This window comes from Oncorhynchus mykiss, chromosome 15 (genome assembly GCF_057628025.1).
Source record: "Oncorhynchus mykiss isolate SJ-2025 chromosome 15, ASM5762802v1, whole genome shotgun sequence".
Lineage (NCBI taxonomy): Eukaryota > Metazoa > Chordata > Actinopteri > Salmoniformes > Salmonidae > Oncorhynchus > Oncorhynchus mykiss.
Genome location: NC_143036.1, coordinates 68,678,453 through 68,702,537, shown reverse-complemented (window position 1 = coordinate 68,702,537; position 24,085 = coordinate 68,678,453). Strand labels below are relative to the sequence as shown.

The window sequence follows — 24,085 nt, the reverse complement described above, 5'->3', positions numbered from 1 at the left end:
TTTTGGTGGTTATGTTTGCTTTTATTGAACTGAAAGAATACCCAACCAAATCCCTTCTCATAGTATACATTTAGCCATGAGACATTTTAATTAGTGTTACTCCTGGCTCGTACAGTACCTTTATATAGGGCTACTTTATACAGTACATCATTGACCACATTTTGTTTCATTTCATACACTATTACAGCATTTGGACTCACAGAATAATATTTACAGTTCAACACTATTGAAAACAAACACAGTATCTTCACGTAAGGGCCAGTTATAAACATTTAAGAAATGTTCATATATTTTACAAACCGTTATTTATATTACAAACTGTTATTAAAACTGTTACATCAAACGCTAAACTGGTGAACGCTACCTCTAATGAATATGTACTGTATACAGCATCGTAGAAGAAACAGCCACAACACATTCCAAAAAAATAAAAATGTTTTCAATTTATTCAGATACTTTACAAAATGCTTTGTATTTGTTCGTAAGCCAAAGGGGGCCACAATGACTTCGTATAGATCTGAAAAAGATGGTGTCACCTTATGAATTGTATACAGCGGTGTACCACCGAAGAAAAAGCATTGTATTGTTCAATAATACAGTCCATTATATTATGTGACCATTCAGTTCCAGAGGATACATATGGAATGGATGCATTTTGGCCAGGGCATCTCCCATGATGCCTCTCTCTGTCTGAATACTGGGGTGTATTCATTAGAGCAAGACCGTAGCAAATAGTGGTAAAACGTTTCGCAACGGAAATCGTTCACTCCTAACGGAAACAAGAGTTTCTATTGGACAAATTCAATTAGGTCACTCCCCGTTTCATTCTGTTTGCTTCTGTTGGCTTTCATTTGGTTAGTTTGGTTCCTAGTGAATACACCCCTGTGTTGACGAGGTGTCCGGCATAGTCAGGAATTCTGGGTGGAAGTTGCCTGTAGGAACAGATCTAGGAATCGGTTTACCCACCCAAAACTCCTAATTTTAACCATTAGGAGAAAAACGCTAAACCGACCTTAGATCAGGGCCCAGGAGTCAACTGTATCCTATTCCCAGTTAGACGGCGGCTTCGCCCACACTTCCTGTGTGTGAATTCTGGTGTGTGACGCCAGCATGTTCACAAGGTGCGCTGGTGGTCATCTTGTGCCAACGCTGTTCAGGACAGACAGGGAACCAGCAATGAGGGATACTTTCAACCTCAGTCTAAAGGTGATTTATCATAATACTTTCAACCAGACCTAGGTTCAAATAGCCTTTGAAATACTTCAAATGTGTTGAGGGTTTGTTTGAGCCCACCTGGAATTCTAGTTGGGTAGTGACTATTCTATTGGTTCATGACAGGCAAGCTCAGTCATGCACAAATGCCATTTGAACCCAGGTCTGCTTTTGACTACATTATAAAGGTGATCTTTTCCATCATAATGGGGCTGTTTGATAAATTACCTTTTATAGCGAGAGCAATTTATTCATTCTTCTCATATGTGAAAGAGGTGGAGTGAGGGGAAAACCGGAGAGAAAGGAAGAGGTGTATAAAGAGATGAAGGCCGTATTTGAAAGCATCAATTCTACTCAGTAGCTGATCACCGACTAAGCAGACTGACTGGTCTACAATCATATTAAAACGTTATTGAGGATACAAGGTGATTTGTAGATCAGTCAGTCTACTCAGTCTACTACTGAGTCTACAAGAGTGAAGGGAGAGAGAGAGAGAGAGAGTGAGAGGGGAATGTCTGAGAGAGTAAAGGGACATAGAGATAGTGAGGGGACAGAAAGAGAGAGGGAGAGGGGAGTGTGAGTGAGAGAGAGGGGGAGAGAGAGGGGACAGAGAAAGAGAACAGAGAGAGGGGGGCAGAGAGAGAGAGAAACAGAGGGGACAGAGAGTGATGGGGACAGAGAGAGAGACAGTGACGGGGACAGAGAGAGAGAGAGTGACGGGGACAGAGAGAGAGACAGTGAGAGGGGGGCAGAGAAAGAGAGAGAGTGTGGGGACAGAGACAGAGAGAGAGTGTGGGGCAGACAGAGAGAGAGAGTGTGGGGCAGAGAGAGAGAGAGTGGGGGGCAGAGAGAGAGTCATAGAGGGAGATGTAAAGATAAATAAAAAATAAAATGGAACAGAGTGAGAAATAACCAGAAAGAAAAAGCAACTGAGAGAGGTAGAGATGTCTAGCTGGTCCCCAATGTGTCTCTACCCCTTCCCCTTAGCATGAGAAAGGTAGAGATGTCTAGCTGGTCCCCAATGTGTCTCTACCCCTTCCCCTTAGCATGAGAAAGGTAGAGATGTCTAGCTGGTCCCCAATGTGTCTCTACCCCTTCCCCTTAGCATGAGAAAGGTAGAGATGTCTAGCTGGTCCCCAATGTGTCTCTACCCCTTCCCCTTAGCATGAGAAAGGTAGAGATGTCTAGCTGGTCCCCAATGTGTCTCTACCCCTTCCCCTTAGCATGAGAAAGGTAGAGATGTCTAGCTGGTCCCCAATGTGTCTCTACCCCTTCCCCTTAGCATGAGAAAGGTAGAGATGTCTAGCTGGTCCCCAATCTGTCTCTACCCCTTCCCCTTAGCATGAGAAAGGTAGAGATGTCTAGCCAATCCCCAATCTCTCTACCCCTTCCCCAACCCTTGATATTTGCAGATCTGTATAGTGGAAGCAATATGGTGCAAGCATCTACCTATCCAGACCCTACAGACATGCTATTATCGAGGGGTTGGGGCCAGAGGGGAAGGATATGGAGCATCGTGGGATCTGCTGCTTGACTGTGTACCTGTTTGATGCCGCCCTTGGAGGTGCAGAACATGTAGATGACATAGCCTGGCACAAGAACCATGGATGACAGAGACATGACCCAGCCAATCCCCTGCCCCCACGCCGGGTACACGTACTTCCCCAAGGTCAGGGGGGTCATCTCAATGGCACTGAAGGTAAACACTCCCTGCACACACAGAAACATTTACATTAGGTGAGGTAATAGGTGATGCTCCAGGCCGACTACATCACAGATGTATACCAGATCTCCCAATAATAACCTGCCCAGGGACTGCGGTTGACAATTAGCTGGCTGGCTAAAACCAGGCACTTCTACTGAAACGTTGATTAATGTGCACTGTCCCTGTAAAAATAAATAAACGAAAAAAACGGAAGAAAAAAAACACCGGCCGGCCAGATAGGACAAGCTGACAAAATGGGACAAGTCAGCATGCCGGCCAGATAGGACAAGCTGACAAAATGGGACAAGTCAGCATGCCGGCCAGATAGGACAAGCTGACAAAATGGGACAAGTCAGCATGCCGGCCAGATAGGACAAGCTGACAAAATGGGACAAGTCAGCATGCCGGCCAGATAGGACAAGCTGACAAAATGGGACAAGTCAGCATGCCGGCCAGATAGGACAAGCTGACAAAATGGGACAAGTCAGCATGCCGGCCAGATAGGACAAGCTGACAAAATGGGACAAGTCAGCATGCCGGCCAGATAGGACAAGCTGACAAAATGGGACAAGTCAGCATGCCGGCCAGATAGGACAAGCTGACAAAATGGGACAAGTCAGCATGCCGGCCAGATAGGACAAGCTGACAAAATGGGACAAGTCAGCATGCCGGCCAGATAGGACAAGCTGACAAAATGGGACAAGTCAGCATGCCGGCCAGATAGGACAAGCTGACAAAATGGGACAAGTCAGCATGCCGGCCAGATAGGACAAGCTGACAAAATAGGACAAGTCAGCATGTCGGCGAGATAGGACAAGCTGACAAAATGGGGCAAGTCAGCATGCCGGCGAGATAGGACATGCTGACAAAATGGGACAAGTCAGCATGCCGGCCAGATAGGACAAGCTGACAAAATGGGACAAGTCAGCATGCCGGCGAGATAGGACAAGCTGACAAAAGGGGACAAGTCGGCATGCCGGCCAGATAGGACAAGTTTGACGGGTGGCCAGATAAAACAAGCCGGCCAGATAGGACCATCTCTTGTCCTATCTGGCCAGTCAGGTAAGACAAATCAGCCTGGACAAGTTTGGCCAGCCAGTCAGATAGGATAAGTTGGCCAGACAGCACAAGTCAGTCCGGACAGGTAGGACATGTTCGGCCAGCCGGCCAGAAAAGATAAGTTCAGCCAAATAGGTTAAATAAGGCCAGATAGTAAGTGATTAACTGAGTAGGGGAGAGCGGTACTTCATCACACAGTCACAATAACGATAGCAGCCCATAGATAGGTCTAGAACATTGATCTTCCCATATTGATACAGCCCTATGGGCCACTGTGAAAACATACAGCACTACATGCCTTTTTTCAGGACTAACACTTCCACAGGTTTATTCTGGACAGAGACTGATTGTGAACACTGAGTAGTGTTGTATCTGTCATAGTGTTGTTCTATTCTTGTCCCATTTCTTACTTAACTTCTTAAGGTATAGGGGGCAGCATTTTCACTTTTGGATAAATAGCAATACTTCACATGTCTGGCAACTGTGTTTTTTGTATTTTTTTGTGTGTGTTTTTGTTTTGTACTAAATGGTAAAAGAAAATCCATTAAAATAAAATACACGTATAATGAACAAAAATATAAACGCAACATGTAAAGTGTTTCTCCCATGTTTCATGAGCTGAATGCAGGAACTTTCCATACGCACAAAAACATATTTCTCTCAAATGTTGTACACAAATTTGTTTACATGCCTGTTAGTGAGCATTTCTCCTTTGCCAAGATAATCCATCCACCTGAAAGGTGTGGCTTATCAAGAAGCTGATTAAACAGCATGATCATTACACAGGTGCACCTTGTGCTGGGGACAGTAAAAGACACTCTAAAATGTGCAGTTTTGTCACACAACACAATGCCACAGATGTCTCAAGTTTTAAGGGAGCGTGCAATTGGCATGCTGGCTGCAGGAATGTCCATCAGAGCTGTTGCTAGAGAATTGAATGGTAATTTCTCTACCAAAGTCGTTTTAGGGAGTTTGGCAGTATGTCCGACTGGCCTCACAACCTCAGACCATGTATATATTGTGTGGGCAAGCAGTTTGCTGATGTCAACGTTGTGAACAGAGTCCTCCATGGTGGCGGTGGGGTTATAGTATGGGCAAGCATAAGCAACGGACAACGAACACAATTGCATTTTGTCTATTGCAATTTGAATGTACAGAGATACCGTGACGATATCCTGAGGCCCATTGTCATGCCACTCATCACCTGCCATCACCTCATCTTTCAGCATGATAAAGCACGGCCCCATGTTGCAAGGATCTGTACAAAATCCCTGGAAGCTGAAAAAATGTATACATTATGCCCTATATAGGAAATAGGATGCCATTTAGGACCCACCCAGCGTTTCTGAGATACAGGGTTAAGTATGATTTCCCTGAGGATTTAAACACATTGAAAACCAATGAGAAGCCTGAATGGAAAGGGCAGTTACCAGGCAGATTGCCGGAGTGAAGAACTTCCAGCAGAGCTTCCACCAGCCGCAGGGCCGATAGCCGATCATCTCTTCAATGTCCCCATAGAACTTATCAGCTCCTAAGACAGAGAGAGAGAGAAGAGAGAGAGAAGAGAGAAGAGAGAAGAGAGAGAGAGAGAGAGAGAGACAGAGAGAAAGAGAGAGAGAGAGAGAGAGAGAGAGCATTGAACAAACTACACAGGTGACGATTTATAGGTTATATGTCAAGACAGCCTAAATGTTATCTGTAGGCTATATCCCAAGTGGGACTGTTGATGTGCTTTTGAGTTAGCTAGGCAGCCAGCTGTTGTTGACTTACTCAGTGAAGTGAAAATTTGGATGAGCAATAACCTTTTAAAAGTAAATTACAACAATACTGAGATCATGCTCATGGGCCCCAACTCCCTCATCAAGAGACTTTTCTCAACTTTGGACTTTGGTTAGTGGAAAATAATAAAGGAAAATATATTTTTAACAGATGTACAGTTGAAGTCGGAAGTTTACACTTAGGTTGGAGTCATTAAAACCCGTTTTTCAACCACTCCACACATTTCTTGTTAACAAACTATAGTTTTGGCAAGTTGGTTAAGACATCTACTTGTGCATGGCACACGTAATATTTACAACAATTGTTTACAGACAGATTATTTCACTGTATCACAATTCCAGTGGGTCAGAAGTTTACATACACTAAGTTGACTGTGCCTTTAAACAGCTTGGAAAATTCCAGAAAATGATGTCATAGTTATAGAAGCTTCTGATAGGCTAATTGACATCATTTGAGTAAATTGGAGGTGTACCTGTGGAAGTATTTCAAGGTCTACCTTCAAACTCAGTGCCTCTTTGCTTGACATCATGGGAAAATTAAAAGAAATCCGCCAAGACCTCTTTGGGAGCAATTTCCAAACGCCTGAAGGTACCACGTTCATCTGTACAAACAATAGTACGCAAGTATAAACACCATGGGACCACACAGCCGTCGTACCTGTCAGGAAGGAGACGCGTTCTGTCTCCTAGAGATGAACGTACTTTGGTACAAAATGTGCAAATCAATCCCAGAACAAACGAGTCCTATATCGATATAACCTGAAAGGCCACTCGGCAAGGAAGAAGCCACTTCTCCAAAACCGCCATAAAAGTCCAGACTACGGTTCCAACTGCACATGGGGACAAAGATCGTACTTTTTGGAGAAATGTCCTCTGGTCTGATGAAACAAAAACAGAACTGTTTGGCCATAATGACCATCGTTATGTTTGGAGGAAAAAGGGGGAGGCTTGCAAGCCGAAGAACACCATCCCAACCATGAAGCACGGGGGTGGCAACATCATGTTGTGTGGGGGCTTTGCTGCAGGAGGGACTGGTGCACTTCACACAATAGATGGCTTCATGAGGAGGACAATGATGTGGATATATTGAAGCAACATCTCAGACATCAGTCAGGAAGTTAAAGCTTGGTCGCAAATGGGTCTTCCAAATGGACAATGACCCCAAGCATACTTCCAAAGCTGTGGCAAAAAATGGCTTAAGGACAACAAAGTCAAGGTATTGGAGTGGCCACGTGTGGGCAGAACTGAAAAAGCTTGTGCGAGCAAGGAGGCCTACAAACCTGACTCAGTTATACTTGCTATGTCAGTAGGAATGGGCCAAAATTCACCCAACTTATTGTGGGAAGCTTGTGGAAGGCTACCCAAAACATTTGACCCAAGTTAAACAATTTTAAGGCAGTGCTACCAAACACTAAGTAAGTGAATGTAAACTTCTGACCCACTGGGAATGTGATGAAAGAAATAAAAGCTATTAAATAAATAATTTACTCTACTATTATTCTGACAATTCGCATTCTTAAAATAAAGTGGTGATCCTAACTGACCTAAGAGGGAATTTTTACATCGGATTAAATGTCAGGAATTGTGAAAAACTGAATTTAAATGTATTTGGCTAAGGTGTATGTACATTTCCGACTTCAACTGTGTATATATATATATATATATATATATATATATATATATATATATATATATATATATATATATATATACACAGTACCAGTCAAAGGTTTGGACACAAGTCAGATGATTCTCTCAACCAGCTTTGTGAGGTAGTTACCTGGAATACATTTAAATTACAGGTATGCTTGTTACAAGTACATTTATGGAATTTCTTTCCTTCTTAATGCGTTTGAGCCAATCAGTTGTGTTGTGACAAGGTAGGGGTGGTATACGGAAGATAGCCCTATTCGGTAAAAGACCAAGTCCATATTATGGCAAGAACAGCTCAAATAAGTAAAGGGAAACGACAGCCCATTGTTGCTTTAAGACATGAAGGTCAGTCAATCCGGAAAATATCAAGAACATTGAAAGTTTCTTCAAGTGCAGTCACAAAAAGCCTCAAGCGCTATGATGAAACTGGCTCTCATGAGGACCGCCACAGGAAAGGAAGACCCAGAGTTACCTCAGCTTCAGAGCATAACTTCGTTAGAGTTAACTGCACCTCAGATTGCAGCCCAAATAAATCTTTCACAGAGTTCAAGTAACAGACACATCTCAACATCAACTGTTCAGAGGAGACTATGTGAATTAGGCCTTCATGGTTGAATTGCTGCAAAGAAACCACTACTAAAGGACAACAATAATAAGAAGAGACTTGCTTGGGCCAAGAGACACGAGCAATGGGCATTAGACCGGTGGAAATCTGTCCTTTCACCTAATGAGTCCAAATTTGAGATTTTTGGTTCCAACCGCCATGTCTTTGTGAGACGCAGAGTCGGTGAACGTATGATCTCCGCATGTGTGGTTCCCACCCTGAAGCATGGAGGAGGAGGTGTGGTGGTGCTTTGCTGGTGACACTGTCTGTGATTTATTTAGAATTCATGGCACAACTAACCAGCATGGCTACCACAGCATTCTGCAGCAATACGCCATCCCATCCGGTTTACGCTTAGTGGGACTATCATTTGATTTTCAACAGGACAATGACCCAAAACACACCTCCAGGCTGTGTAAGGGCTATTTGACAAAGAAGGAGAGTGCTGGAGTGCTGCATCAGATGGCCTGGCCTCCACAATCACCTCACCTCAACCCAATTGAGATGGTTTGGGATGAGTTGGAAATGCAGTAAAGGAAATGCAGTCAACAAGTGCTCAGCATATGTGGGAACTTGGAAGAATATTGGAAAAGCTTTCCAGGTGAAGCTGGTTGAGAGAATGCCAAGAGTGTGCAAATCTGTCATCAAGACAAAGGGTGGCTACTTTGAAGAATCTGAAATCTAAAATATGTTTTGATTTGTTTAACACTTTTTTTGGTTACTACATGATTCCATATGTGTTATTTCATATAAATGTATATGTCATCATGGTTAGTGTTCTCCATGGTCAGTCTGTCATCATGGTTAGTGTTCTCCATGGTCAGTCTGTTTGTCACACCCTGACCATAGAAAGCTGTTTATTCTCTATGTTGGTTGGGGCGTGATAGTGACTAGGGTGGGTCATCTAGGTGATTTGTTTGTCTATGTTGGCCTGGTATGGTTCCCAATCAGAGACAGCTGTTTATCGTTGTGGAACTCTACGCACGCTGCGCCTTGGTCTACCCATTTCGACGAACGTGACACTGTTCTTATGTTTAGTGTTCTCCATGGTCAGTCTGTCATCATGTTTAGTGTTCTTCATGGTCAGTTTGTCATGTTTAGTGTTCTCCTTGGTCAGTCTGTCATCATGTTTAGTGTTCTCCATGGTCAGTCTGTTCTTATGTTTAGTGTTCTCCATGGTCAGTCTGTCATCATGTTTAGTGTTCTCCATGGTCAGTCTGTCATCATGTTTAGTGTTCTCTATGGTCAGTCTGTCATCATGTTTAGTGTTCTCTATGGTCAGTCTGTCATGTTTAGTGTTCTCCATGGTCAGTCTGTCATCATGTTTAGTGTTCTCCATGGTCAGTATGTTCTTATGTTTAGTGTTCTCCATGGTCAGTCTGTTCTTATGTTTAGTGTTCTCCATGGTCGGTCTGTTTTTATGTTTAGTTCTTCATGGTCGGTCTGTTCTTATGTTTAGTGTTCTCCATGGTCAGTCTGTCATCATGTTTAGTGTTCTCCATGGTCAGTCTGTCATCATGTTTAGTGTTCTCCATGGTCAGTCTGTTCTCATGTTTAGTGTTCTCCATGGTCAGTCTGTCATCATGTTTAGTGTTCTCCATGGTCAGTCTGTCATCATGTTTAGTGTTTTCCATGGTCAGTCTGTCATCATGTTTAGTGTTCTCCATGGTCAGTCTGTCATCATGTTTAGTGTTCTCCATGGTCAGTCTGTCATCATGTTTATTGTTCTCAATGGTCAGTCTGTCATCATGTTTAGTGTTCTCCATGGTCAGTCTGTCATCATGTTTAGTGTTCTCCATGGTCAGTCTGTCATCATGTTTAGTGTTCTCCATGGTCAGTCTGTCATCATGTTTAGTGTTCTCCATGGTCAGTCTGTCATCATGTTTAGTGTTCTCCATGGTCAGTCTGTCATCATGTTTAGGGTACTTTTACATACTTATTTTATGTGATTTTATAACGGTTGATCCTGCTGGTTTTCTTGTGTATGTAAAGAGACTAGTATTAACTGTACATGTTTAAACAGGATGTATGCTTGTAGAAAACAACAATGATAGATCCTATATTTTCCTAATGGTACAGAAGCTTACTGTGTCCTACCATAGAACCAGGAAATCGAGACGGTTTCGAAGAAGACGAGGAAGAGGAGGCACATCCCGCTGGCAGAGTAGTAATCAAACAGCTTGAAGACGTACAGACCACCCTGGGGAAGCAGCCATAGAGGGTTGTTAAAAGGCTAAACACACACACACACACACACACACACACTCTGTTACCTGTGTAATGTTGGAGAAGCCGATGAGGAAGGAGATTAGACAGACGCCGAGGATAAAGACCTTCTTCCTCTTCCTCAGCACCATGGGGAACTCATCCATCAGAGCTGTGACGAAGCCCTCCACAGTACAGAACTACAGGCAGAGCACACACACACACACGTTGGCTCACTCAGGTCTTGCACCAGAGAACACTAACAGGCTACCAACTTCTGCAGGGCCACCTGGACGCTTCTGTTGAAAATGAAAATAACAGTGGTAATTCTATGTAATGTCTACTCAGTATCAACAAGCCACTTGTAACATATCTACCTGCCGTTCTGTTATTCTCTTTGTTCTGCTGTAATGAATTGTAACGTTGGCTTGTCTGTTGCCTGTCTGGTTCTCACCACTAACACCTCTCCTCCCTTCCTAGTTATCTGGGTGTCAGGTGACTCTAGGTGGGATCCTCACCTGGCTGTCTAGCCCCAGCATCATCAGCATGGAGAAGAACAGGATGGCCCACAGGGAGGACATGGGCAGCTGAGTCACGGCCTGGGGGTAGGCCAAGAACGCCAAGCCTGGGCCTTGAGTTAGACACCACACCAAACACAGTGAGCTAAATCTGGGCCTTGAGTTAGACACCAAACCACATCATTGAGCCTCAGCCCACATTGCATAATCACACTTCACTGCACACCTCAAATGGACACAGTAATGCACACCATGATAATAATTGTGCCATATGAAATCTCTTCTGTTGAATAAAAAGCGTAGGTTTTACTTCCTTTGTGTATTGTATCTTACATGTATCTAAGAAACCAATAATTTACTTGGCTTCATTTTTCAATTGATGAGTTGATTAGGAGCACTATTACCCCTTTAATCTTATGTCAGAAGAAGTGCTGCTGATTTTAATTCTTCCCCTCTAATCAGGGACTAATTCAGACCCTCGGGCACAAGTTGAGTGGAGTCTGTGGCCAATCAGTGGCATTAATCAATTCATTACTTTTACTGTATCAAGAAGAAGATAACCAGTGACACTATAGTACGTGTGTCAAACTCATTCCACGGAGGGCTGAGTGTCTGCGGGTTTTCCCTCCTCCCTTGTACTTAATTGATGAATTAATGTCACTAATTAGTAATGACCTCCCCTCACTTGGTTGTCTAGGTCTTAATTGAATGGAAAAACCAGAAACCCACAGACACTAGTCCTCCATGGAATGAGTTTGACTCCCCAGCTAAAGAGTCTGAACATACTCTATATTTTATTTAGACATTGTCCTTTCCAGCACTGTTTCAGAAACTATAGTGGATGATATTTAGACCAGGTCAGTACAGCTCGGTTTGACTCTGTAGTGTTAATCAGCTGACTTCGACGTCAGCAACAGTGAATGCTGCAGGAGGGTGAGCTAACTGCACTGTACCGGAGGCAGCTAGTTCCTGGACAGGCTTCTTGGTGATGTACGACATGAAGCCCACAATGGAGAAGATGACGAAGCCCGCAAACATGCTGGTGAAGGAGTTTATACAGCACACGATGAGGGAGTCCCTGACAGGAGAAGAAAACACAACCCATGTTTGGTATTGGTAAGTAGACAGGACACTATAATGGAACACCACGGAAGAAAGGAACACAAAATGGACAGAACAAATTAAAGTAAATAGAGGAAAGAGGGAGTGGAACCCGGAAGTATAGAATCAAAGCAAATAGAGGAAAGAGGGAGTGGAACCCAGAAGTATAGAATCAAAGTAAATAGAGGAAAGATGGAGTGGAACCCAGAAGTATAGAATCAAAGTAAATAGAGGAAAGAGGGAGTGGAACCCAGAAGTATAGAATCAAAGTAAATAGAGGAAAGAGGGAGTGGAACCCAGAAGTATAGAATCAAAGTAAATAGAGGAAAGATGGAGTGGAACCCAGAAGTATAGAATCAAAGTAAATAGAGGAAAGAGGGAGTGGAACCCAGAAGTATAGAATCAAAGTAAATAGAGGAAAGATGGAGTGGAACCCAGAAGTATAGAATCAAAGTAAATAGAGGAAAGAAGGAGTGGAACCCAGAAGTATAGAATCAAAGTAAATAGAGGAAAGATGGAGTGGAACCCAGAAGTATAGAATCAAAATAAATAGAGGAAAGAGGGAGTGGAACCCAGAAGTATAGAATCAAAGTAAATAGAGGAAAGAGGGAATGGAACCCAGAAGTATAGAATCAAAGTAAATAGAGGAAAGAGGGAGTGGAACCCAGAAGTATAGAATCAAAGCAAATAGAGGAAAGAGGGAGTGGAACCCAGCAGTATAGAATCAAAGTAAATAGAGGAAAGAGGGAGTGGAACCCAGAAGTATAGAATCAAAGCAAATAGAGGAAAGAGGGAGTGGAACCCAGAAGTATAGAATCAAAGCAAATAGAGGAAAGAGGGAGTGGAACCCAGAAGTATAGAATCAAAGCAAATAGAGGAAAGAGGGAGTGGAACCCAGAAGTATAGAATCAAAGCAAATAGAGAAAAGAGGGAGTGGAACCCAGAAGTATAGAATCAAAGCAAATAGAGGAAAGAGGGAGTGGAACCCAGAAGTATAGAATCAAAGCAAATAGAGGAAAGAGGGAGTGGAACCCAGAAGTATAGAATCAAAGCAAATAGAGGAAAGAGGGAGTGGAACCCAGCAGTATAGAATCAAAGTAAATAGAGGAAAGAGGGAGTGGAACCCAGCAGTATAGAATCAAAGTAAATAGAGGAAAGAGGGAGTGGAACCCAGAAGTATAGAATCAAAGCAAATAGAGGGAAGAGGGAGTGGAACCCAGAAGTATAGAATCAAAGTAAATAGAGGAAAGAGGGAGTGGAACCCAGAAGTATAGAATTAAAGTAAACAGAGGAAAGAGGGAGTGGAACCCAGAAGTATAGAAAAGATGTGCGTTAGCTCCATGAGAAAATGCACAGGCTTTAGCTCATTCTTCATGCACACAAGATACCCAGGTTTGAAACCAGTGGGTCACTAAGAGGGGCATAAGGCATAAAGGAGAGGCTGTGGGGGTTGTTTACCTGTACACATCGTTGTTGAAGGAGTTGTAGCTTCCCAAGGCGATGAGCGAACCCAGACCCAGTCCATAGGAGAAGAAGATCTGAGTGGCAGCGTCCAGCCACACCTGGGAAAGTAGTCAGACAAACACACACACACACACACACATTCTTTAAGGACAGTTTTCAAGACATAAAACATATCTTATTTTTCCTGTTGACATTTCAGTGTGTGCATAAGCATATGGTCTGTGAGTGTGTGACTCTTAGGGGCCACCGTACCTCAGACTTGAGGAGTTTGTTGAAGTCGGGGGTGATGTAGAAAAGGATGCCCTCCTTGGCCCCGGGGAGAGTGACCCCACGAAAAAACAGGATGAACAGCATGAAGTAGGGGTATGTGGCGGAGAAATAGACCACCTGAATAACAGATAGGGGACAGAGAAATAGACCACCTGAATAACAGATAGGGGACAGAGAAATAGACCACCTGAATAACAGATAGGAGACAGAGAAATAGACCACCTGAATAACAGATAGGGGACAGAGAAATAGGCCACCTGAATAACAGATAGGGGACAGAGAAATAGACCACCTGAATAATAGATAGGAAACAGAGAAATAGACCACCCGAATAACAGACATGGTGTATTGGTGAGGAGTGAAAAGGTGGGTAATTGACTAACTAAAAATCCCAGATGAAGGTGAACTTCCAGCCTCAATGGTACATGAGCAGACTGAAACATTCCCCACTAGGGACTGAAACATTCTACTTCCTGCTCACCTGCCTCGCCTTCCTCTCCTGACAGAGATCTGTGAACGTGCTTTGCACTTTGTCAAATAATGATTGTGTTTAATTGGTAAATTCCATCAAGGCCAGGGCCTTGGGGGAGTTAATTTTCTGCTTTGTGCAGTTCACATTCAATTCCAATTACCCTCGGAGCAGAATGCGAAGATGTGTTCCTTGCTCATACATTTATTTTCTTAAAAAGTGAGCGTTAATTTAACACCCCCTAACTCGACAAAGTTGTTAAGGTATTTTTTTGCCAGGTTACCGTTATGGAAGGAGGCTGTGATCTGCTGCATGTTTCACGATTGAACTATTGTATATGATGTTGCTGAAATGGATTCAGCCATTCTATCAATTGTATTGTGGCTGATGTGTCTTACAGGTGACGAGAGTTTTTTCATTAAATACCTTTTGCAAGAGAGAGAGAGAGAGAGAGAGAGAGAGAGAGAGAGAGAGAGAGAGAGAGAGAGAGAGAGATGTGCCAGATGGAGAGAGAGTGAGAGAGATGTGCCAGAGGCAGAGAGAGAGAGAGAGAGAGATGGAGAAGTGCCATATGGAGTGGCAGAGAGAGAGACACCCAGACATCAGGAGACAGAAAGAGAGAGACCGAGACGAAAGCACCAAGACAGAAAGAGAGAGATGGAAAAAGAGAGAGAGGAAGAGACATGAAAGGAAGGAGAGAAGGCAAAAAGAGAGAGAGGAAGAGACATGAAAGGAAGGAGAGAAGGCAAAAAGAGAGAGGAAGAGACATGAAAGGAAAGAGAGAAGGCAAAAAGAGAGAGAGGAAGAGACATGAAAGGAAGGAGAGAAGGCAAAAAGAGAGAGGAGGAGACATGAAAAGAAAGAGAGAAGGCAAAAAGAGAGAGGAAGAGACATGAAAAGAAAGAGAGAAGACAAAAAGAGAGAGAGGAAGAGACATGAAAGGAAAGAGAGAAGACAAAAAGAGAGAGAGGAAGAGACATGAAAGGAAAGAGAGAAGGCAAAAAGAGAGAGAGGAAGAGACATGAAAGGAAAGAGAGAAGGCAAAAAGAGAGAGAGGAAGAGACATGAAAGGAAGGAGAGAAGGCAAAAATAGAGAGAGGAAGAGACATGAAAGGAAAGAGAGAAGGCAAAAGAGAGAGAGAAAGAGAGAGCGTAATAATAAGAGCAGGGCTGACCTTCCCTGTCCACTCCACTCCTTTCCAGATAGAGAAGTAGACCAGGATCCAGGACAGAGCCAGAGTTCCAGCCAGGGGCCAGCGCACCTCACCAGGCTCCTCCAGACCACTGGACAGCTGGTGCATGTTCCGCCTGGCGGACACACACACACATACCGGTCAGTGCAGTCACACACACCTGGATCACACAGACACATGCATACATACTTTCGGACATGTTATACACACACACATGATCACTTCACCATACAGACAGACAGGACATTCTCACAAACAAACAGTTATGAACACTCTCAGGTCCCCCACACACGTTTAATATACACACACACACATTTTCCACCTTTGACACCATGCTTTTCACACGACTCAGTGAAAAATGATAGAAGCACTAGAAATGCCTGGCCTCCAGGGACCCCACTTCCAGCCAATGACGTGTCTTTTGGACATCAACAGTCTAATAAATACATGTCAGGTGTGCTATCAGCAAAACAAGCCTTTGCTTATATTTATGAAGGTCATTAGTATATGAATGTTTTTGTTCAAAGAGCGTTTTCATTCATTGATGTTAATGTTGGCTAGATGTAAAATGAAAAACCATTAGAAACCCCACAATTCAAGTGTTAAAATAAATGATTTGACGTACTCCCAGAACTCAGTGACGGCACTGGTGAGGTTGGTAGTGTCTGTCAAACTGTAGTTGGAGAAACACTTCTCTGTGTTCCACGGGTTATCACAACCCTCCCACGGCAAATCCTAGAGAGAGATAGAGACAGAGATGGATGGAGAGAGATGGAGATGGAGAGACAGAGGGGGAGAAAGAAATGAGATAGGGAGTGTCTTTGTGTCATCCAAAGAGACAAAGAGGAAGACAAAAAGAGACGAGAACAAGGAGTTGAGGGTGGGAACAGAAAGACAGACAGACAGACATAAGATGAGCACCAACATGCATTAGAATTGTCCATTGCATAATGGAGGACAGTGGAGAGCAGAGAGCTATTTAACTCATACAGTAGGGTAGTAATCAATGATGTATGCTAGTAGCCTCCTCCCCAGGCTCAGAGCTGGCTGGTACAGGAGGCTATTATGGTAGGAATCTATGATGTTTTTTGATGGAGTGAGCACCTCGTGTCACCTTTGTCCTGTCCTCTACTGCCTGCTTGTATTTATTTGTATGTGCTTTTTGTTTGTCATAGGAACCATTCCACACAACAAGCTCCCTCACAAGTACATAGAGTCATTTGAATTGAAGTCAATGGATGCAGGGTTTTCATTGTCATGTAGAAACTAAAGGTCTTTCCACCTTCTATCTAATTGCTGCAATATTGCTTCAATCAAGCCTTTGGTTATATTTATGAAGGTCTTGGGTAAGGTCAAAGAACATAATAGCATTTTCATTCATTTATGTTACTGTAAGCTATATGTAAAAAACTACACTAAAAACACCAATCTCCCGTTGACGGACCAAATGACATCTCAGTTAATCGAGATGAAATAACCCGTAATGGAGTCTCAGGTACTCTGTGCTTAGAACCATTTTATTTTATTTCCTGTTCGCAGGTCATCATCATCATCATCATACATGTATTTCTTCACCACTTCTGAGTGGAAAGCTCTTAGTGTCTCAGATTGTCTGCTTCATTTCAGTGATGTCTTCTCTCTCTCTCCTGTCTCCCTCCCTCTCCCTCCTGTCTCCCTCGCTATCCCCCTCCCTCTCTCTTTCTACCTCCAGCTCTCTTTCTCTCTCTACCTCCAACTGCCTCTCTCTCTCTCTCTCTCTCTCTCTCTCTCTCTCTCTCTCGCCCCACACACCCCTGACCCATCTCTTTGTGCTCCTGTCTGGTGTGAGAAGAGTGGTGATGGAGACTGTCTCTACAGATATAATAACTCTGTCTCAGGTCTTTGTGTGGAACAAAATGAACAGCCACAGTGAACGGGAGTGAGAACACTATTAAGTGAACTCCTCAGTAACTCTATTGACTAAGTCTGACTAAGGCCTGCATATTTCTTAGAGCATTTGTTAATTATAGTCTATAACGTATTCAACCCACACTGATTTCTGGTCAGGTCACATAGTTAAGCTATGAAGTCACAGCAAAGAATATACTCCTTGAAGGACAATAAACTATTCAATTTATTGACTGCTTATTCCATAGCCTGGTTCCAGATTTTTTTGTGCTTTCTGCTGAGTCGGCAACAGGGCACAAACAGATATGGAACCAGGCTATGACCATAGGAGTCAATGCCCTTTGAAGTTAGAATATGTGGGCAACTATAAATACCTAGGTGCAAGTAAAACTAAATGGATGCTCTTCAACCGATCGCTGCCCGCGCCTGCCCGCCCGTCCAGCATCACTACTCTGGACGGTTCTGACTTGTGGACAATATGTGGACAACTACAAATACCTAGGTGTCTGGTTAGACTGTAAACTTTCCTTCCAGACTCACATTAAGCATCTCCAATCCAAAATTAAATCTAGAATCGGCTTCCTATTTCGCAACAAAGCTTCCTTCACTCATGCTGCCAAACATACCCTCGTAAACCTGACCATCCTACCGATCCTTGGCGATGTCATTTACAAAATAGCCTCCAACACTCTACTCTGCAAATTGGATGTAGTCTATCACAGTGCCATTCGTTTTGTCACTGAAGCCCCATATACTACCCACCTCTGCGACCTGTATGATCTCGTTGGCTGGCCCTTGCTATATATTCGTTGCCAAACCCACTGGCTCCAGGTCATCTATAAGTCTATGCTAGGTAAAGCCCCGCCTTATCTCAGCTCACTGGTCACCATAGCAACACCCACCATAGCCCGCGCTCCAGCAGGTATATTTTACTGGTCATACACAAAGCCAACGCTTCCTTTGGCCGCCTTTCCTTCCAGTTCTCTACTGCCAATGACTGGAACGAATTGCAAAAATCTCTGAAGCTGGACTCTTATATCTCCCTCTCAAACTTTAAGCATCAGCTGTCAGAGCAGCTTACAAATCACTGTACCTATACACAGCCAATCTGTAAATAGCCCACCCGACTACCTCATCCCCATATTATTACTTACCCTCTTGCTCTTTTGCACCCCAGTATCTCTACTTGCACATCATCATCTATCACTCCAGTATTAATGCTAAATTAATGATGATGATAATGTAGTGTGGTGATGTCACCTACCTCCCTGAAGGAATTGAAGAGGTAGTAGAGGGCCCAGGCGATGATGATAATTTAGTGTGGTGATGTCACCTACCTCTCTGAAGGAGTTGAAGAGGTAGTAGAGGGCCCAGGCGATGATGATAATGTAGTAGATGTTGAGCCAGAAGGAGAGCACCACTGAGGCCAGACCAACGCCTGTAGGGGAGGGAGAGATAGAGGTCAGTATTAATAAACAATTAGTTAACTAACTAGGATCTGCTATAGCTAAGTATTATTTGTCTTTGGGATATGTGTATATCTATTCTGTTGGATTTTTATATGAACTACAATGAGCTTGACTCCTCAAAGATGTTTCCTGTGTTGCATTTGTATGTTCATGTATATACATTCTTTAATTGTCTAATTAATGAAATCAAACAATCAATCACCTACCTAGACTATCTGTCAATATGATGTGGGATTTTCAACATCTCTCACCTTTCATCATAGGCATTAGTTTGGTCCACACCCCCAGCCCCCCCACCGAGGTGAACTGGCCCAGTGACGTCTCCAACAGGAACAGAGGTATACCAGCAAACACCAGGGTGAGAAAGTACGGGATCAGGAAAGCCCCTGTCACAGGACCAGGACACAGTGTGACAGAACAGGAAGTGTGTTTCACATGTACACCAAATAAATCCTCTTTCATCTGTGTTTACACTTTTACTTACGGTCTGCATCCCCATTCTCAATCCTTCTCTAACTTGTGCACTTGCACACTTACTATAATGGATTTTAAAAGCATGGGATTGGTGTAAGCATTGTCTGGAGCCACAGGAGGCTGCTGAGGGGAGGACGGCTCATAAAAATGGCAAGGAAGGTGCGAAAGAACACCATTTGTTTGATGCATTTGATTCCATTCCACCAATTCCACTCCAGCTATTACCACAAGCCCGCCCTCCCCAATCAAGGTGCCACCAACCTCCTGTGCTGGAGACAGCTTTTTTTTTAAGGTTGGTGGCACCTTAATTTGGGAGAACGGGCTTGTGGTAATGACTGGAGCAGAATAAATGAAATGGTATCAAATACATCAAACACATGGTTTCCATGGTTTCCAGGTGTTTGATTCCATTCTATTAGCTCTGTTCCAGCCATTATTATGAGACATTCTCCCCTCGGCAGGCTCCTGTAGTTTTTACCATGAGGGTTGAGCAAGTGCCCACTTCGAGAGAAGGTTGAAGGATTGAGACTCGGATGTGATTAAGACACTAAATGGCCAGTATTCAATCAGTTTTAGATAGTGGATTTATGGATAGTGTCACGTGTGTTCCCTCTCCGTCCTCTAGGTCACAAGGCTGCTCGTTATGGCGCACCTGCGCATCGTCAGACTCACCTGGACTCCATCACTTTCCTGATTACCTTCCCTATATATGTCACTCCCTTTGGTTCCTTCCCCAGGCATCAATGTTTCTGTTTCATGTCTGTGCGTTGTTCGTGTTTAGTATTATGTTGTGTTTATTTATTAAAACACTCACTGCCTGAACTTGCTTCTTGACTCTCAGCGCACATCATTACAAATAGGTGATTTCAGAAGTGTGTGATTTGGCCATCATCACATGTGATTAACAAACTAGCAGTCTATCCTATGTATTCAGCGTCTATTCCACGTTGGTTCAATGTTATTTCATTGAAATGATGTGGAAACCATGCTGAGTCAACCACTGTGTGTCCAGTGGGATGGCATGACCCATTTAGTTCTGATGGTAAACTTGGCTGCCCAGTGGGATGACATGACCCATTTAGTTCTGATGGTAAACTTAGCTGCCCAGTGGGATGACATGACCCATTCAGTTCTGATGGTAAACTTGGCTGCCCAGTGGGATGACATGACCCATTCAGTTCTGATGGTAAACTTAGCTGCCCAGTGGGATGACATGACCCATTCAGTTCTGATGGTAAACTTGGCTGCCCAGTGGGATGACATGACCCATTTAGTTCTGATGGTAAACTTAGCTGCCCAGTGGGATGACATGACCCATTCAGTTCTGATGGTAAACTTGGCTGCCCAGTGGGATGACGACCCATTTAGTTCTGATGGTAAACTTAGCTGCCCAGTGGGATGAAATGACCCATTCAGTTCTGATGGTAAACTTGGCTGCCCAGTGGGATGACATGACCCATTTAGTTCTGATGGTAAACTTAGCTGACAAATCATCCAGAGCACACAACCAAACTCACAATTTCTATATCAAGTGTCAACTCCCCACACAGGGACACGCTGCTGTGCAAAACAAGCACACTCCTGCAAGGGTTAAATGGATATAAATATTGAATTCAATTCAAAACACTTGATTGATCTCCAAAGGAGAAGTTGGATGTAGGACACAGACAGTAACATACGCAGATGCTTACCTATAGACCTGAGCCCTGATGTATGGTGGAACTAGTGAAATATATGAGGTCTACAGAAATCAATAGAATGAACTATGCATGAAAACAAGGGGACTGTGCAATACTGTATCAATATGTTACATCAGTGTTTCCCAAACTCGGTCCTCGGGACCCCAAGCGTGCACGTTTTGTTTCTAGCCCTAGCTCTACACAGCTGATTCAAATCATTAAAGCTGGATGATTAGTTGATTAGTTGAATCAGCTGTGTAGTCCTGGGGCATAAACCAAAACCCCCTTGGGGTCCCGAGGACTGAGTTTGGGGAACACTGCATCACATCAGTTCCTCTCAAGTGTAAAATGCAAAAAAGAATACATGACGTCAGTAAAATCGATCTGTAAATGATTAAATACCTGTCAGAAGTATAGTATCTAATGTTTTTGCTTCTAATCTTTGCTCAGTTCTCAAAGTTATTAATGTTAAAAATAGAAAATATCAACTCTGTGATTTATTTGATTGTACAATACTGGAAAGGTGCTCATTTCAAAAACAAATGGAACTTAATAGAAAGGTGTTATTCGTTAAACTTTAAGGATGTTTCACCTCGAAAAACACTGTCACTTTTACAAAAAAGAATGTTTCTGTGAACACTAACACTGTTGATGTTATGTATCTAGTCCTCATGAAAAATGTATTTGTAATTATTTGCTCACTAACACAGAAAGTGACCTCAATAGTCCGTAAAGATGATGCCCCATACTAGCGCAGTGTACTGTACATTGTGATGAAATATAGATGTTTCCTAATGGCAATTTCATTATTAACAATAGCCTCATCAATAAAAGGTCGGTCATTAAATAATCATGGTAATAATGACATGTTTAGATTTTCTCTCACTCAGGTTGCATAAAGCAAAATAAGATGGATAGCCAAATGTACTCATTGAAAGCTCCTTTTTTTTTACAATGCCTATTCATTTTCATGTCATTTTACGCAAGTCCCATAGTTCACATTAAAGCAAATACGGACACTGGACACCCACAATATTAAATAGCATGTTTCTTCAAATATTATTTTTAGTATAATGTGTTAGTTTATCAAACAGTGCACTCCCATAAATTGTAATAGGTTGTGCTTTATACTGATGATATTTTGAAATGTGTAGTTTTCCACCTGCCTCTTCAGGCACCCCTTGAAATCTCACTATTTCAAAGCCTGTAACAATGATTTCTCCCAGGTGCCGTTTTGGCTCTCCAGGCCCAAAATGGCCTCCCTCCCCGAACAGCTTTATCTTACCTCCTCCATTCTTGCCGCACAGGTAAGGGAACCTCCAGACGTTCCCCAGGCCGATGGCGTAGCCCACACATGACAACAGGAAGTCAAACTTGCCCTTCCAGGAGCCCCTGTCAGGGAGTACTTCCTCCTTCTCCTCGCCATCCGGGGACGCCACCATCTCCATGACCTCGAATGGGACTGCCTGTTTGACCTCTGTCGGGGAGTTGAGGTCCACTGTGCTCTTACCAGTCTTCCCCATAGGGCGGGACCACGGTTCACTCGGGTTGAACCCCCGGTCCTCACAATCCTATACGGTCCACTATGTACGGTCCACCATGTGTGGTCAAATGATGTACGGTCAAATTGAGCCTCGGTTAGTGTGTCTGGTCCTTTTTGTCCTTAACCAGTGTACTTCACAGGGAGAAGGAGAAACTGAAGACGAGGTGGAGCTGTGAAGCAACAGAGATTAATCTCATTGACTCGTAAATTTATGGTAGATGTATGACACAGAAACAAACAAATAGTTATCTAGCCTATAGATAGATAGATAGATAGATAGATAGATAGATAGATAGATAGATAGATAGATAGATAGATAGATAGATAGATAGATGTAGAACAGAGGTAACTGTGAGTTGTGGTGCATTCATGCTAACTCTGAACCCTCAACGACGACACACACTAATGTGTTTGAGTATCGGGGCATAATCAATTCAAAGATATTGAGTTTGGCCATTAATGCCCCCTCGTATGTGTGTATGTGTAATGCACTATGTATTTAATGCTTGTGACGTGCTGTGTGTCTGTATGTGTAATGCACTATGTATTTAATGCTCGTGACGTGCTGTGTGTCTGTATGTGTAATGCACTATGTATTTAATGCTTGTGACATATGTAAGTCTGTCTACAAAGATGCAAAAATATTTTCTTAGTGGATTTAATTGCTTACTACATCACATATGTGTAGATATGTGAACTACGTGATTGCTGTCTCTCTTGCTCTGCTGTGTGTGCTTCTTGAAAGCTGTCACTCAAATGGCGATGGGTTGAAGCTCATTGGCTAGAACTCAAATTGCTAGGAGGCTGGCACACGTGGGGGAATATGTCGGGTAAATGCTGCGGCACATCTTCCAGAAAAACAGTCGTTTTTGTAAAACAGTAATTCATAGATTATGCATGTATGAACTACACGTTGACATATCCAGCCCAAAGCAGGAGGTTTAAACAATACTTTAAACAACAAACAAGTTGCCAAAGTCCCGGAGCATGTTAAACTTCAGCAGGCTATAAGTTATGTTTGTCTGGCTCAAATGTAAATGTATTCAAATGAAAACTTTTGACCTACGGTTCTTATTGGATCTGTGCTTTAGTTTGGTAAATGTGCATGTTTATTTTAATGGCAATATCCTTAGAAAATGGCCTAAAGTATTTGTTTGTTTTTCCTTGCTTTATCATCTTCATTCCCTTTCCCATACTTTACTTTCTATTCCCTATTCAAATGTAAAACTCTTTACTTTCTATTCCCTATTCAAATGTAAAACTCTTTACTTTCTATTCCCTATTCAAATGTAAAACTCTTTACTTTCTATCCCCTATTCAAATGTAAAACTCTTTACTTTCTATCCCCTATTCAAATGTAAAACTCTTTACTTTCTATTCCCTATTCAAATGTAAAACTCTTTACTTTCTATTCCTTATTCAAATGTAAAACTCTTTACTTTCTATTCCCTATTCAAATGTAAAACTCTTTACTTTCTATTCCCTATTCAAATGTAAAACTCTTTACTTTCTATTCCCTATTCAAATGTAAAACTCTTTACTTTCTATTCCCTATTCAAATGTAAAACTCTTTACTTTCTATTCCCTATTCAAATGTAAAACTCTTTACTTTCTATTCCCTATTCAAATGTAAAACTCTTTACTTTCTATTCCCTATTCAAATGTAAAACTCTTTGCTTTTTAGCTCATGACCAATTTAGGCATATCTTGGAGTTTTTTCTCATGGGCAATTTGCCCTGTTGACCAAAACTTTTTTTTTTCAAATGACCATTTCAAAGATACTTATTTTGTGTAACCTTGCT

The 24,085-nt window shown here is 42.7% G+C and overlaps 1 protein-coding gene across 1 annotated transcript; it reads right to left on the bottom strand.

Annotated features, from left to right (window-relative positions):
- On the bottom strand, positions 1-22,453 carry LOC110499842 (sodium- and chloride-dependent GABA transporter 1). Its single transcript, XM_090200917.1, has 14 exons — positions 22,026-22,453; positions 18,839-18,973; positions 18,456-18,556; positions 15,857-15,966; positions 15,214-15,346; positions 13,552-13,686; positions 13,294-13,397; positions 11,688-11,812; positions 10,735-10,847; positions 10,285-10,416; positions 10,109-10,211; positions 5,407-5,507; positions 2,755-2,922; positions 1-1,149 (listed from the first exon to the last, which is right to left on the bottom strand). Exons 1-14 carry the CDS (start codon positions 22,261-22,263, stop codon positions 1,054-1,056), a joined length of 1,794 nt encoding a protein of 597 aa, XP_090057043.1. The 5' UTR covers positions 22,264-22,453; the 3' UTR covers positions 1-1,053.
- Positions 22,454-24,085: the final 1,632 nt, after the last annotated feature.